The following is a 17412-nucleotide window of genomic DNA, read 5'->3' on the forward strand; positions in this document are numbered from 1 at the left end:
CCCCACTTTCTTTCCACATCCACTCATAAAGGAAAATATCTACTAAACTGTATAAAACAGGTAGCATGAAGGCAACGCTGGCATTGGTTGCAACCCATTTATCATTATCAAAGAACAGCTAGATCATCCACAGGGTGTAAAGAAAAAACTCTGTTGATATTCCCTGTTGGATACCTCCTCATCTTAAACAACCAGACAGAAAGGAAACGGAAGGGCTAAGAAAGAGGAAAGCTTAGAGTAGATATTACCATTCCTTTAACTAGTGAACAAGAATAATTTCAAGATACAGTGAAGGCAAAACAATGATAGCTTTTTTGTTCCTTCCTCCCAAAAGCAAGTACTTTTAATTCAGTTGGGATAACCCTCTAATTTATTTGATAAAGACTGATCAGAAAAAGACTCAAAAACAACTGTAACCCACTTGTCAGAATGTGCTACATTATTCTTCTATGCCGAATCCCATTAGTAGTAGCAAAAATATTACCATAGTATCTAGGGATTATAGACTGATTATAAACTGGGATTTAGTGTGAGGCATTATACACACATGGGGCATAAGGACAGTGAATGTGTCAAAAGAAAGTTCTAAAAAAGAATTTCTAAAAGAATAACTAAATAGATAAAGAAAGGCCAGGCAGCAAAAGTCTGGTACAGCTCTTAGTTACAGAGCCTGTCTCTGTAGCCACATCCAACAATTGCTTCCTTTTGAAATGTCCTTCCATAAAAGGGAGTTAATTTGAATCCCAGACAAACTTAAGATGTTTATTAAATACTCCCTGTTGGTATGTTACATTAGGTATCCTGCCACACATTTGGGAATTTTATCAAAAAGCATTAGGTGCTGCAGTATGGATGTAAGTGAAATAATTTTCAAAGGAAAGCTGAGTGCCTCCACCAGGTATGGCTAGAGGAAATCTTGGTTCTCACTTGGAATGGGCTGTTCTTGCAAAACTGTAGAGGTTTGTCCCTATTGCTGTATCTGTGGAGCGAGGGTAAAATTTCATTTATGGTGCTGGAAAGTTTTGACTGGCTAATGGAGATGCAAACTCTAGAATCACTGCTTACCAGGGTTGGCCCATCCAGTCATTTGCCATAGTTCTGCTTATGCAAAGTAAAAAAAAAAAACCAAGAGAAATTCTCCTTCCCTCTCTCCTCTCCAGTAAAATCTAATGATGAAAAGCTTTCAACAGGCTTTCTCCCATTTGTTAGATTTATGGAAACAATAGCAGCCTTAAAACATCTGCCAGATCATTCTACTTTTCAGATTTGATTATCTGTCTGCTAGTTTGAGGTTAGCTTTAACTACACAGATGCAAGAAGTGCGAAAGCCATTCAGCTCAGATTTATTCTTAAGAAGTACCGGCTGTCTAAAATAGGGCTATAAAATGTAGGCTCCCTGTCTCGTTTGTTGCATGGTTGCATGGCTTTGTGCTATTAATTGAAACCTGGTTAACAGGTGCTTGCCAACATCTTTATATGCTCACCATAAGAAAGGATTATATTTCCATCTGGAAGAAAGGGTGGTACTGTCTTTTAAGCAGAAGTTAAATAAGGCAGACAGAGGAAGTCCATCATCCCAAGATAAACTGAATCACTGCTTACTAACAAGAAAATGATCTTTTCTCTGACAGATCAAAAAAAGGAAAGGGAAAAACATGCAACATGGTTGTTTCCACATCCACACTTCTTGATAGGATGTCAGAGGACCACAATTAAACCCACCATGAATTTACTCCCATGTTTCTCACTGAACTATTTCTCTTTAATTCCCTTCACTAAGCCAATAATGGCTTCTGCTCTCTCTCTTAAAACAAGCACACAAGCATTGGGCCCTGAGCCAACAAAGCACTTAAGCACACGCTTAATTTTAAGCCTTTGAGCAGTCCTAGTCAAACCAATGGGACTAACTTGTGCTTAAAAATAATAATATATGCTTAAGTGCTCTGGTGGATCAGAGCCTTAGAGCAAGAACTTTCTTTGTGGTTCCTCTGTCTGGAACAACCCTCCTGCATCCTTCCAGCACATTAATTTTTTGTCCCTTTTTTAAATATCTGAAAAGATCACTTTTCCATATTCTCTTTCACACTCTAACGTTGTTTATTTTACTTTGCAACAATATTACCTAATGCTGTAAAGCTTTTGTGATACCAGTTGTATGAGAAGCACTGTACAAGGTATGGTACTGGAGTGTAAAAATCTGATGCAAATAGATTTGTGATTGACTGGACAAACATTGTCCCATTAACAATATGATGTGTTATCCTAAGCTCTAACTATGGCACAAAGGTAGTAAGAGTAAAACTAGCTGTTTCAACTAGAAACCTCAGCGGTCTGTTTGGTTTTTGGAACCAACCTTGGAGCCAATTAAATAATTGATTATATAGTCCTTCTATATTTTGAATGAGAAGGCTAAGACTCTCCAGGTAGCAAGGTCAGATACCCACCAGTTAAAGAAGGCCAAAGGGTCAGACTTTTATAAGAGTTTAGGTGCTTAAGGATGCAAATAAAACATTTCGTAAGATTCAGAAAAGCGCCCAAGCATTCATTGATTGATTTCAATGGGATGCATGCTTAGATGCAGGGTATAGAGCAGGCAAAAACAGCGCCTCATCTGTTTTCACTCTTACTCTGGTATACAAATTCTTGCCAACACTGGGTTCTTCTATTAAAAAAAACTGAAACTCCGTTTCTTTCCTTTCTAGGCCATGTACTTACCCCATGTTGCTGCTGATATTGTAGAAAATTCTTTACATTCTTTCTATATAAGAATTAAGGTAATAAATAAGACTTTGAAAGGGCTCGTTAACCTATTCCATTCATTTGAATATTTTCTTTTACTATTTAGTCCATTTTTTCATGGGAACAGCCAAATGCTTTAATTAAACTTTCTGGAGTATTTGGATTTTATCTCCCACAGATACACTACACCCTTGTAAAAATTCCATCAGAAGCAGTCAATATACTTTTCTTAGTCTAAGGATGAGTTATTAATTAGAACACCTATAAACCTTACATTTATAATCTAGTTGCATTCTTCCCCAGGGATCCCAGAGTACTACACAAGCTGCATCTACTTCTAAGACCAGTGTTTCTCAAGTGGTGGGTCATGACCTGAAAGTGGGTCGCAAGAATATTTGAAAGGGTTGCAAACAAGTCCCAGAAAAATGCATGAAAGTGTGGGTTTCCCCTTGCAGGCTGGCAGTGTTCCAGCCTGCAAACAGTTTCTTGGGTTGATTGGAGGCAACAGGCACATGTGCATCTGTGTGCACAGACACACATGGCCAGCATACAGCGAGGCTGGGGTGTGGGAGCAGCCACAGCAACTGGACACAGATAAGTGTATGGCGAGCAGAGGATGGAAGTCCAGGGGACTGTCCAGAGGGCTGGCGGGGAGGGGGACATTTGTAGGCATGTATGCACGTGTGTGTGCATGTGCACCTGCTGGCACTGGGGACAATGGCTGAGTGCAGGGCTGTGGCAGGGGAGGGGGGAGCAAGGGAGGGGAAGGGGGGAAGGTGCCTGGCCCTTCAGTGGGGGAAGGAAGAAGGGGCAGTCCTTCCCAGAGGGGACCTATGTGCCTGAGCTGGCGGCAGGTGGGTAGTGTCCATACATGCAGGGGTCCACACGCTCTGCTTGCACTTTGGCCCAAGCAGGATGGAAGCAGCTAGAGGCCCCCTCCAGCAGGGCTGAGGAGGGACAGAGGACTGCAGGTTGGGAGTGAGGGGCACCAGCATGGCCTAGGGGGGCAGGGGGCTGTGGCTTGGGAGCGAGGGGTGCCAGCAGACCAGGGGGCAGTGGCTTGGAGGTGAAGGGCACCATCAGGGCCAAGGGACAGTGGCTTAAAGGTGAAGGGTGCCAGCAGGGCCAGTGGGCTCTGGCTTGTGGGTGAGGGGCCCCAGCATGGCTCGGGTGGTGGGGAGGGGACTGTGGGTCAAGCACCGTGAGGGCCAGGTGGGCATGGGTTTGGACAAGCCATCAATCTTGGCAAATGGGTCCCAGTACAAAAAACGTTGAGAACCACTGTACTAGACTACTCACCTGCCGCTGAATGCAGCTACCTTTGGGTCAAATGCAACAGCCATTTTGTGCAGCACCAACTCAACCATTTTTAGAATGAAAAATAGGAAATAGCTCCAAATGAAATCACCAGAGGAAGATTATAGGCTGTACAAATGGTGTGTCAAATTCATCACTGGTGTAACTAGAGCCAACTCACTCCAACTGCAGTTTGGCCAGAAATCTTTAATGGATGTGTTTTCAAGTTTTCTATTTTGCCTATCACTTTAGGATCTAATTGTACCTCAAGAAACTCTAGGGTTAGTAACTTTGACCTCTGCAGACAGTGCAACATATTGCAGTGATTACTTGATTTTGGTTCTCAAATGGTGAGGGTCTCAGTTTTCAATCTAATCTGGCACCTCTGGCAGCACAATATACCTCCACAGGACTGACTCAGAGGGGAAAGTATCACCTATAGAATCATTATAACTAGTAATATATTCTACAAGCCAAGGTATAAAAACCCTTGCCAACCATTACTTCATCAGCACCAACTCGCCAGCAACTATAATTTGCCCATGTTCTGAAGTGTTTTTAGCTTGCTAGGTGTGTCAGCACAGCCCACTCTCAAAACATTTAGAAATCAAGAACACTGATAGCTTGGGGCTGCAATGGCAACCAAACACCCAAACAAGTAAAAAGGAAATGTGTAGGAGGGTAACACGGAAAGAAGGGGCTCCTGTGGCTGAGTGCCTCTAAATGCAGATTTGCATGCACAAAAATCCATCAATAAAGTAAATCTGGCAGTGGGGATGGGCACGGCTGAACTGAATGAAATTCCTGGAGGCACAAAATCATGCTGGGTGAAATCCTACAAGAAACATCCCTGGTAAGCTGGAGGGTGAAGATGGGCTGGAGCGTGACTTGTACCCTCCAGGGTGGGGTCAGGGCTCAAATAACCTTTGGGCTATAGCCTCCTTGTGCTATTTTCATGGAGTTTTATTTGGCAGGGTGGTAATGGAATTAGGTAAATGCTCCCCTTCTTGACTCCTTGCCACTATGTGTGCAAGACAATACAAAGGTGGAGACTCTCTGCATAGTATGATTTTGGAATAAGGTGAAGGACATATTGTGTATTAACACGGCCTTCGTTTCTAACACTAAGCTGCAATGTAAAGCTAACACGATGACTTCCTCTGCAGCAGGGATGAATTTCACCTGCCTTGAGGACCCAAGAGAAAGTTATCCTCAAGGCCTGCAGTTCCTGTCATACCCAGGAGAGGAGCCTGCCCTCCTGCCGTGCTCCCTTCTGGCAGACTGTTTACCTGAGGAGTCACTGGCTTCTCCCCACACCTGTACTTTCCCACCTCCTTCAAGGGGAGCTATTGCTGCGATGAAAAAACTAATGACCATTAAGCAGGGGGGTGGGGAGGAAACAGAGGCAAATAATGTCTGGCTGGAGAACAGTAACCTGCATGGCAGTTTGCCACAGCATTTAACCTTTTTTGCTGGGGAACTGTGCTACTTCCAAGGCTGCTTTTGGTTCTACCTCCCCTCCCTGAACAAAGGGTGTTTGTGTTAGCATGTCTGGGAGACAGAAAAGGAGGGGAAGCTTCTTTGGACTTGAATGGCTTGCTGGAGGTCTGAGCAAGCAGCATGAAATTAATGCTCCCCTCATTTCTCCATTGATTTGGGGGTTTTTTCAACTGCATTTTCCCATCAGGTAGGGGAATAAGTGTGAACCAAAAGCACCAAAATAAATGTGTTTAAACCAAAAGCACCAAAATAATCACCATTGAAACCTACAACTGCTAGGACAAGAGAATAGGCTACATGGTGCAGAGAGGCAGTGGGGGCAAGGGCAGCAGATTTGTATGATGGGTTTGAATGGGGTAACACAATCAGAAACACCAGACTGTATCAGAAGGAAGAACCCAAACCAAACCCTCATTCTTAGATGCACCTCATGGTTGTGAAGTTTCAGATAAGGATGGGGACTCTGAACCTTGGACCAATGTCTATACGTGGGGAGAGATAACGGACTAAACCAAAACAGAGACCGAAACTCAGAGTTTCAGATCTTCATTTCTCACTTCTGGCCTGTCCCAGGCTTATCAGAAATCACCCTCAGTGTCCTAATACAGCTATGAAAGTTCTCACTTCCCACTGGTAGGAGTTCTAGATGGTCTCTTCTTGTATATAATTTGTTCTTAAAAAAGCCCAAGGGCTATCTTTGTCAGAGAAGCAAAGTTAGTTTTTCTGAACAGCTAACTCTAACACAGTTTAGTCTAGGGGGAAAAAGTTACCTTTTGTTTTTCTGTTCCCTTTGGAGAGGTGGGGATTGAGATGTGAAGTTTAAACTCCCTGTTGCAGTAGAAAGGCTGTGAAATAGATTCATCTTTATCAAATTGTAAATCAAATTGTAAATTGGTCTGACTGAAATGGGTACTTTTTTTTTTAATTATTTCCTTGTCCTTCTTTGTCATCTTTCTTCCATCCAGGCTTCCTCCTCTACTTTTCTCTTTCTGTTTCTGTTTCTCTTACTTTTTCTCTTTTCCTTTCCTTTCCTTTCCTTTCCACCAACCCATATATTCAGAGGTCACATACTTCATTCCCTGCACACTGGTACAGGAGATGATAGGAAGAGTGCCTGGATGTCAATTAAGTGTTGGCAACATATTCATTTTTTCTGTAAAGTGAGCTGAACATTTTAAATGTCAAGTTGCCCACTGTAAATAGATGCTTCCTATTTACATTTTCTTGCATGAAAGCAGCTAACAGAGTATGTATTAATTGTCATCAAGTGTGCTGCCACAACGCTCACGTTCACAATGCCATTCACAAATGTTCTGCTAAAATCCTTAGTCTTTCAGCAGGTCTCCCTCATAATCCCATGTCACTGATGAGTTTTGGCAGAGACAGACAAACCATGTTTGACTGCTGACACACTTTCAGAGTCTCTTCAGCTATCTCACTGGAATACAAAATATACATAGCATTCCCTGCCAAGTATCATCTTTCTTAAAGTTGCATCATTCCTTCAAGGAATAGGATTCCAGTCTGAATACTAGATTTGTTGGATAATCTATAAGTGATTTTAAAGCAATTACACAAATACATGCAATATTTGTATGCACAGCCTCTGTCTAGGTCAGAAACCATCCAGCCATATAGCTGATCTTTGGATGCAAGGATGCTACCCCCTGAACGAGCACATAGCTTAAAACAAATGTTATGGGTCTGCACCCAACCCCTGGCCTTCTATAACTAGTCCTGCTGACTTCAGTGGAACTGATTGTGTGAGCAAATGGAACAGTCTATTATGCTTCAGAAATAGGATTCATTAGAGAAGGTTTCAAAACTTTTAAACTAATGCATTTATATTCTGGAGAAGGAGAGTCATGGGATTCACTCATCTCCTATCTAACACTTCTTACTGGAGAAAGTCCTGTAAATTGCCATTCTGTACAGCCAAATGGAACACAAATCTTCCTGCTCCTGTTCCTGCAACAAGTCCCATTAAAATGAATGAGATTAATCTCATTCAATTTGACACTATTAAATACGGAATATATAGAAATTAAAATGTTAGCAGGAACCCTTATATTAGATATGGGTTTCAGATACATACTAATGTCTGGAGAGGTAGAAGGATTACAACAGAACATATTTCAAATGCTTCTACACTTTCCCCTAATTTACTTAAGTTTTCATAATATGGGCTTACCTTTTCCCTATAACACACATTCAGATCTTCAAATGGATCCAGCCATGAGTAAGAACTAAATAAACTGAGGAATTTACCCTTCAGTGGGATTTGCATGGGTGTACTCTGACAGGTAAAATGGGCCCTCAATTTTTAGCTTCTAGCCAAATGTTTGTTGAGCTGGATGCTAGTGCACAGAAAAGATATGTATCTATGTGTAGCTGCTTCTTCATTTTGATGCAACTACAGCAACAAAAGAAGGGAAAAAGAAAGTATATATATATAGCTGCCTTATATTACTTGAACATTGATCTACAGATGTAAACGCATATATATATACACACATATATACATATATGCTCATCTCTTTTTGGTCATTAAAGATCTCTTGGCCCTTTTTTTGCAAGAGTAGAGGGGTGCTAGCCACAGTATGCCAGGATAAACAAGCCTTCCTGCCAATACAAATATTGATACCTGCACAATAGGATGTCCCCCAGCAGATGCCTTCACAGCCCCTCGACTTCCTTCCGTCTCATAATGAGCTCTGTGATGAGATTTCGGCTGCACTTCAATCCGAAGTTCATAAGGTCCTGAGTGAGATGGCAACTGCCAATCAAGGGCAGGCAGGGATGGGCTATAATGGAATGGAAAGGATATTAAATATTAATATCAAGTATACTATCACAAACCACAAGAATCTGATACTATTACTTTAGAGACCATGTTTAGCAGTTCATCCTTCACCATCTTACATTTAAAATTTCATCAATATGGATAATGCCATGACATAAGTAATTTAAAAGGTAATGGTTATTTTATGAAGATTTATGGGTAAGGAATATTTGATGAGCCAAATGCTATCAGATTTGTAAACAAAATGGAAAAATTTTCTAAGTATGGTTTAAAAACATTTTAATGTATTGATCTTTGAATCTAAGGACAAAAGTGAAAGGAAAGATCTGGAAGAATTTTTAAAGAGTGTTACTCTTAAAATTACCATTAAATTGGCACTATGGAAGCTCTGTATTTTATGTAATTCACTGCCTAGGCCAAATCTGCTTAGTTTACAGGATTTTTTTCCTCTAACTTTCAATCCTGAAAATTTCCACTGGATTCTCAAATGGAAGCTCCGTTGTTTCTGATCCATGTGTGACAAACAATAGTCTGAAAACCACACTTAGTTTCAAATTCTCCTGATGATGATGCACAAGCCAGAACAGAATCCTACTCACTCCTTGTAGCCCTTATTGACTTGGGAATTATAAAAATATTAAAGACATACTATAGTCACTAAAACAAGCAGGCCTGACAACTTACAAAGTGCCATTTTTACATAGCCACTTTCAGAGTAGAGCCACACTTTAACATAATATGAAGTGAAAACATTAGTGAAAGCACTGCTCAGTTAATATCAGAAAGAAAAATGTGTGCAACAATAGGGCTTTGTAGGATCAGGCTTGATGTGACTTGACAGATCTTGAAATTAATACAAATCGCCCCATCACCAAAATCCTAATTTTTAGTTTTAGTATATACTCTCTTTAGTTCACTGGTAAACTCTCCTAAAAGCTTCCTTCAAGCATATTTACAACTAGTCAAATTGATAACGTAAGTTTAAAACAAACAATTTCATATTCCACTTTGCACTTATATTGCAACTTATCATATCTGGCCTTGTTCATGTAACAGTCTAGTCAACAGAAGTTTTCCTATTGACTGGAGTAAGAACAGGATGAAACCCTAGAGGAGACTCTCAAAATGCTTTACAAAAGCTTTTATCCCCATTTTACAGTTAAGGAAGCTGAGAAAGAGAGTGGCTAAGTAACTTGCCCAAATTCATAGAGCAAGAATTGTCATTTGGAATTAAACAGTCCTCTATTCATAATGCCACAATTGCTGGTACAGCTTGGGTGTTGCAATGGTGACCAGTTCTGGGGATGAGAGAACTTGAATTTCTACCACTTGAATTAGATAATCCATGAGAAATTCCCTCTGATTTTTCAAAAAGATACATTAGGATAAATACATAAGAAAGTAAAGCAATGATGACTTATCTGATGAGTACCAGTAGCTTAAAAAATTATAGTACACAGGGGGGGCATCTACACATTCTATTAGTGCAGAGCAGTAAATTCTGGTCCACTTTGTGCTGGAGTTAACAGCTCCCAGGTGCAGTGTCTACACATGCACCCAGGATCACAGCAGTTTGAGCCAGGGTAGAGCAACTCCACGCTGGCAGCAGGCTCAGGGTGTCAGCCCCAAGTTCCGGGTTGCAGCATCAGGTGGCATAGGGGCTGGCTGGGGTACACAACTGCCCAAAAGGCAGCGCTGTGTGGCTAAGCAACAGGCAGGGGTCTGGCTACCTGCTACCTGGGCTGACCAGGCACAATTTATATCTGGGTCAGCGTTTACACGTGCATTCAGACACAGTTATTTTCACTCCCATAAGGCAGTGAAAATACATTTGCTGAAGTCTAATAGCATCCCACGTGTAGACTGTGATGCTTTACACTGCAGCAGATTAGTCTACTGTGCAGTTAAATGCACATGTAGATGCACCCAGGTAAGTACTAAATTACACTGCAAGACACTAAAAGGAAAAGTTACAGATGAGTTAAGTGAAGGTGTGATTCTTGAGAATTACATCACACCCGTGAACCACAAGTGTCCTATAAAGGCAGCAAGAACTAATATCTGTCAGACTTTTTGTTATTCAGTGAATTGGAGGCCTTTGATATTAACTTAGCCCTCCAGCAGCCATGACTAATTGGAAAAGAACATTTTTAAAAGAGAATCTTTCACACTATATTTTTTGGATATTAAACTACCTTAAGGAATTAAAACTATGAGGCTTTATGCATCTTTCTTAATTAAAAAAAAATCAGTTTCTTTTATAAAAATGTATCGTCTTTGAAAGATTTGTGCCAATAGATTTGTAACAGCATCAGAAAGAGCCCAGATTCCCTCAAAGCACTCTATGTGGCCTCCCCTTTTTTAAGACCAGATACTTTACCAAATTCTTAAAGAAATCATGAGTAGCACCACTGGGTCAGTAAAAAAAAAAAAAAGCATATATTAATTCTTTCTAAAATTAGGGCCTCAGCTTATATGTACACCATGGAAATATTTAAAAAAAATACTCATTTAGCACTTTCTTATCAGCACGTTTGATGTGTATACAGGAGTAAGTGCATGAGCACACATGCAAACATAATTAGAAATGATGCTGGTAGTTCAAGTCTCAGTACCATTCCAAGGCCAGGCAGATCTTTGGGATAACATGCTTAAAGCCCATTAGTGTCTGTGCTCAGATATCACACAAGAGAGTTAAGTGGCAATCATCACATCTCACCCACTCCTGATCCTAAATGGAAGTAGGACTAGAACAAGGAGCAAGGAGTGGCATGTGAGCAAGCATTTGTGAGAACTGTTGACACAATGGCCAGGTACAGACTTTTAGCAGTATAAGTGATCATAACCAGTTTATAGCCATAACAGAACAGAAGTTTGGCACATAAAACCTGTCCATACCCATAACAGAAAAGAAGTTCAGCACACACAGATTGGTTTAAAAATGGTGGAACCTGGTTTAAGATTTGTCCCCCCCCACCAAAGAGTGAACATATATTCTGTTTGCTACCAATCTAAACTAAGCCGCTTACAGAAACTGCATAATTTAGATTGATTCTACCTTGGACTTTTTGACTAGGTACAGATGTACCTGGCCAGTGTGTTTTAACCCCCTCTACTCCTGATCCACATGAAGAATAATAGATGACTTACTACTGGTATTACTTATAATGTTAGCTCAAGTGCCAGAGGTCTGTGTGGTGGATGTAAGGGTTACAACCAGGCTGAGGGTTACCCATGTGAGTGTCAGCATGATGCAGCATGATGGAATTTCTGACAATTCAGAATCAGCATAATTTTATACTAAAAATATTAGTAACGCAGAGAAATATAGTGTTCAAAAGTTACTACTTACTAATTGACAGAATTAAGGAACTGTTAAGGTACCATTTACAAGCCTCACCAACTAGCCAGCCAGCACCCCATATGGTGATGGAGGGCAGCACCACCTGCCCACTCTGCTCCTTGCCCTTAGGAAATTGTGGGGGGGAGGAGAGGTGATTCTCTTGAGACATTACGGCAGCAGAGCAGTTCATACTACGCACAGGGGCTACATGTCTATCTGGTTCTATAAAGGCAACAAAGTGCAGAGGGAATGAGGGGAAACAGGGCCCCTGATACCCTTTCACAGTATTATGCTCTCAAATAAGGGCCAAGCAGTCGTCTTAGTTATCTAAAGTCAGCTGGCAAGTGTTTAAGGCTGCCATGGTATGTATATTGTGTATTAAATATATTTTTGTCAGAAACGTTCCTGGAAAACTTTCTGGAGAAACTCTGTTTGACTAATGATAAATGACAAGGAGCAGAGCAAAACACCTGCATCTCTCCTGATGATTGGTGCATATATTTAAACATAAGTTTCTGCTTTTTTAAGTAAATTTGCACGTGACGGATTTTTTTTCTTTACTCTGAAAACACAAAATCTATCAGATTAAAGCTTTTTAACCCCCTTCCCAGCATTAGTCCAACCACAATCACTAATCTTTAAGTCTTCAAGGGCAAAAGAATTTTAAAAAAGACATTTAAACTGACCGGCAAAAACTGTATCTGTTCCTATTTTTAAAGAAGTTTCAAATTAATACCTGAAAATTTCAATATAATTAACTTTAAAAAGTCACCGATTCATTGTATGCCATGGGTTATAAAAAATGATTTCCTGCTTAGCCTGCAATCTGTCATTTAAAATCATTAATCTCTCGGTAATAATTCTTGACCAATAATAAATTGACAATGAAGAGCAGTTTTCCTGATAAAGGAAGCAGCGTGATGCATTTAACAGTGTCACAGGCTGTGGCTGTCAGACCTATTTCCTATTTTAGGTTATCTTCATCATGCACTTAATTTCCTGCAGCACAACATGGTTAAAAGGGGAGGTGGGGGGAGTCACCGAGCTAATATTTTAGTGTTACAATATAAATCTGGGTATTGAAAATTACTCCCTATCAATTTGAGAGGGCTCAGCAAAGCAACTTGTAGATACTAAACACTGCAGGTGAAAAAGAAATACTGGGAAAGAATCTTGACTGATATAGATTAACATAGTTAAATGGATTTCAATTTATACCACATCAGCCAAGATTTGAGCCCGCTGCTTTTCAAGAATGAAAGTTTTCTCCTGGGTCACAATGAATCCAGCTGTGCTACTTTTAAAATCTAGCTAAAGATTGTGGTTGTTTCAACTCAGTTCACAAATTTGGGATTATTTTTTTAAAAACTGGATTAGCACAGCTCAGCCCTACATAAATCAGGCCACAAGACTGATGAATAATGACTTATTTCACATCCACCAGAAATTTCACATCCTTAAATCAATACAGATCAGCTGGGTTGACAGACCTCGGCCTTTAAGAGAAATGATATTAAACAATAGATTATATTATCAACTTCAAAAAGTGGAAGACCTTGGGTAAAATCCTCACAAGCTCCAAAAGGTTTCAAAACCTAAGCCCCATTTTCAGTAGTCCATGACACATTTTGCAACCCAAATTTTGTGGCTTTTGAATAAAACTTAGACCCTTAAAATCAGTAAATGTGACCCATATCTTTTTTTTTAAATAGCCCTTAAATAACCTGGCTATATTTAAGGGTTTGGGAACCACATGGCTGATTTTATATGAGGTCTAATTTGTATCTTGCTCCTTGGAGGTAAGTGTAAATAAAGAGTAGTCCACACAGTCAATTATTTTACAACAGTTTGAAAATACTGCATTGGTGAATCAGGCTATATGTGTGCTCCTGCTCCTAAAAAATGCCAGAAAAATCAAAGGTATAATGAAAAATCTGATACCTTATGGCCTTTTCTTATTGCTCTCTCAGTAATGGGGCCGTGCATTGTGCATACAGAGTCTAACAATATCCTCTGTTCAAGTAAAACTGTTTGGGCTGGCTCAATAATAGCCCAGTTGCCCACAGCCATGGAACACAACTGAGAAGCATGGCATTATGGCTATTCTGCAGTGAGATATTAAGCAAAGTTACAGTAGCCTCAGAATTGTTCTTGATTATATCAGCCACCAGATTTGTCCCTGTACAATCCCAGAAGATGGGAATGCAAATTGGTCTTGTTATATTAACCACCTTTCCCCTGCCCCCTTACATCCATTTAGGCCCCAGATGTAGAAATGAAGGAAGTAGGAACTGAATTGAGATGAGTAAATTTAGGGCCCGATTCCACAAACACATATGGCTTTGAGTAACTTTGCTCACATGAGTGTTTCCACTGAACTCACTGAGACTACCCATGTGACTAACATTTCTTGGTTTCCTCAGCATCTAAAATGCCAAGCCTTTAAGTTGAAAAGTCTTGATATAAATTAAAAATGCTGTGTTTTTTTCCACTTTGTATTCAAACACTTGTTTAATTTTATCCCGGACATGCAGTTGGTCCAATAAAAGATATCACCCACAAAAACTCTTGCCTCTTATACCTAACTCCTAATTTTATGGTAGTTTTTAGAAATATCTCTGAAATCATGCTAGAAAATGTGCCTTCTTTCTTAATTCAGTTATTTAAATTGGAGAGTTTGTCAAGCAAGATTTAAGTTGTTGATAATGTATTAAAAATAAAAAATATCTGATTAACATCTCATTGCTATGCTAAAGAACTTATATTTAGTCTGGAAACAGTAGTTCAGCTTTTGGCTGTAGTGTAAATGGAAGACTGTTATTTTTAATGAGATATACAATAGATGGTCTGACTGCTAGTGGCCATTAAAGATCTTGTGGCACTTTTTGTAGGGGGAATGAAAAGAGGGATGATCCAGTGGTTTATTAGGAGATCAGAGGTTAGCATCCTGCTCTACCAAGGGTTTTTCATTCTTACTTTGATCATGTCATGTAGGGCTTATCTATACTAAGGCAGAAGTTCAGTTCCCCACATCTATAAAAGGGTGATGATTCCCTACCTCAAAAAAATGGTGTGAGAATAAATACATTAAATCTGTTGAAGTGTTTGTAGGTTATGGTAACTGAAATCATATAAGCACCCAAGATAGAAAGACAGTACTAAGGTCTGGTTAGATTCCAGGTTGTATGCCTAGCTATAAGGCTTGCCCAGGAGAACTGTTATTATTTAATGTTTTTATTAGAGTAGGGCTCTAAATCAAGATAAGGCTTGAGAATACTAGGCTCTGTTATGTGAAAGCATGGTCTCTTCCTTGAAGTGCTTGGAAACTGAGAAATCAATGCATTGTATATTTCCCTACAAATGTATTTGACTAATTTGTATCATTTTCTATTTGACAGAGCTGAATTGTAGCTATAAGTTGTTAAAACTGGTGCAGTTTTCCATGTTAGAGGTAGCTGCATTTCATGGATATGTGAAGCAAGTGACTCCTGAATATAGTTTACGAAGTCCTTTCAAATGTTTCATGATCAATGGTGAAATATAAGTGTAAATTATTTTTATGCTCAGGGGCACTGAGGTCCTAAAACCCAAGCTTCAGAATATGACTTGTATAGGCACAATTAGTTTTTTATTGATTTTAAGGCAAGAACTTGGAAAGCACAAGACATATTTCATGGAAAACTACAAAATAGTTAAGAATCTTAAGGCCTTTATTGCATCTCTCACTGCTCTGAATTTAATACTGCACTATCCTAAAAACTAAACCATCAAAAATGAAAACAAAGATCATTAATAAAGATCTCACAAGAGACTTTGAGTACATTCAAAAACAAGGAGGGGATAAAGAGGTCGGTTTTTACTGAGATATCCCCCTACGGTAGTCCTCAGGAATACTATGTTAATTCAACAAGATCAAATACCTTAGCAAATATAAGGAATAATCGCTACCGGTCTTGAAAATACTTTGCCAGGGAATAAAATGCATAGCTGCAGGTCTTGAAGAAACACAGAGACTGTGTGTACCCACTCCTGTAGGTCATTGCTGAGCATAGCTTATCATCTCTTATGGAACAGCTTTGCTGTCTGATCCTTATAGAGTAGGTCTTTGGCCCTGTTTTCTCTGACTCCTCCAAGTACAAGTCTGTATGATAGTGCTTCCTATTCTCTTCTCTAGGCAAAGCAAATCCACCTGACTTTTACATGGATTACAAAGGGGAGGCTAAGGGAGCCAACTCCTGTGATTTTATCTCTAATTTACCACTTCCTGGAATCTCGATTATGACAGATTCTCAGCCTTCTTTGACATGGGGAAAAGAATTATAACTTTCATGGTCTTGGAGAGAAGAGTAGCATGCTAGTTCAAAACAAAACATGAAGAAATCTAACCTAAAATGTGGCACTTTTTAAAAGATAGCTCATGATATTGAAGAGAATTTGTGGACCCTGACTTGATTTTTTTTGAACTGTTGGGGATGGAGAATGTAGGCTAAAAAATCTAATCTTGAATTCATGGAACAACACCAAAACAGGCAATGCTACCATTGTCTGGAGCAGCAGAATCAAGCAAGTGATGTACTGCCTCCCTAGGAATTGGAGTAGCATGTGGGTCAATAAAGAGGTATCCTTCTGTTGCCCTAGACCTTCACTAGGGTTCTAACCTCAGCAGACTCAGTCAGATTTCACCTGCCATGGTATCAGTGGCGGGATTTGGTTTTGCCCTGTGATCTACAGTGGCCATGCAGAGCTGTAAAGATTTCAGCAGGTGTCTGTGTGAGCATTAAAGTTTTTGACAGTAGGAATTGGAGTCTAAAAGGCCAGCGCTGTTCAAATTCAGGTCTATGGCTGTTCTGTCATTAAGCCCCAAATCGAGATCGAATTCTGATTTGTCCCAATCCCGCAATGCTCACACATGTTGGAAACTGGAGCTGAGATTAGTAGATGTTTTAGATTTAAAAAGACTGCAGGATTAGGAAAATCTCAGCTGTAGATGGAATTCTGTACTTTTCTCTATTGTCTAGTTTGCTCATAAGTAAACCCTATGATAAGCTAGACTAGTTTTAATGTGCATGAAAAAAGGTCACCAACATTTGAAACTATTCAAAATATCACTAAGGACCTCTACTACTGGCATGTAGTCTGGTGCAGAAAAAACCCAAACTTAATAAAATTAGAAGTTCAGAGAAGTAAAGAAAAAAAAGAGTGATTTTCCAAATCATGCCTTCTTTTTATGAAAATTTTAACTTATACTCAGGAAGAGATAGAGGAGGTAATCAAATGTGGTTATCTAAAAATCATTATGACAGGGTGGATTTTGGAATCTTAATTGTTTGTTGAAACCTAACCCTAAAATCCTAGCAACTGAAATAGAACAGATGTGTAAAATAACAGGAAAAAATCCAGATCTGTTGTGACAAATTCTTATCCATTTTTTTGGAAAGATTTAAAACAACATCATTTCTGTTGCGTAGTCTGTGATCCTGTTGACGTCTGTGTTCAATTACCCATCTCTCTTTCATATACATAAAATGTGAGATATTTTTTGTGAAAGGAAACGTGGTCAGTGTATTTGATTGGCGAAATAACTTAAAATCACATTTCTACAGTAGCTTCCAGCTGCCCCAGAGCACAAGTTAATGAGATCACATGGAAACATATTGTGAACCAGGAAACATATTTTATACAAGACCAAAACAGTGGAAAAAATGTTAAATACACAGCATGCTGAGGCTCA

At 39.6% G+C, this 17412-nt stretch overlaps 1 protein-coding gene across 4 annotated transcripts in view; it reads right to left on the reverse strand.

The window, feature by feature from the left end:
• The window catches only part of NFATC1 (nuclear factor of activated T cells 1), a 150121-nt gene that overhangs the window by 116620 nt on the left and 16089 nt on the right, over positions 1–17412 (reverse strand). For all 4 annotated transcript variants that reach the window (XM_090039539.1, XM_090039536.1, XM_090039535.1 and 1 more), the window contains exon 3: positions 8180–8339. In XM_090039539.1, the coding sequence (XP_089895665.1) occupies positions 8180–8339 (160 nt within the window). The remainder of the gene's footprint in view (positions 1–8179; positions 8340–17412) is intronic.

Source organism: Crocodylus siamensis, chromosome 3, assembly GCF_052110815.1.
Source record: "Crocodylus siamensis isolate JL-2025a chromosome 3, ASM5211081v1, whole genome shotgun sequence".
NCBI lineage: Eukaryota > Metazoa > Chordata > Crocodylia > Crocodylidae > Crocodylus > Crocodylus siamensis.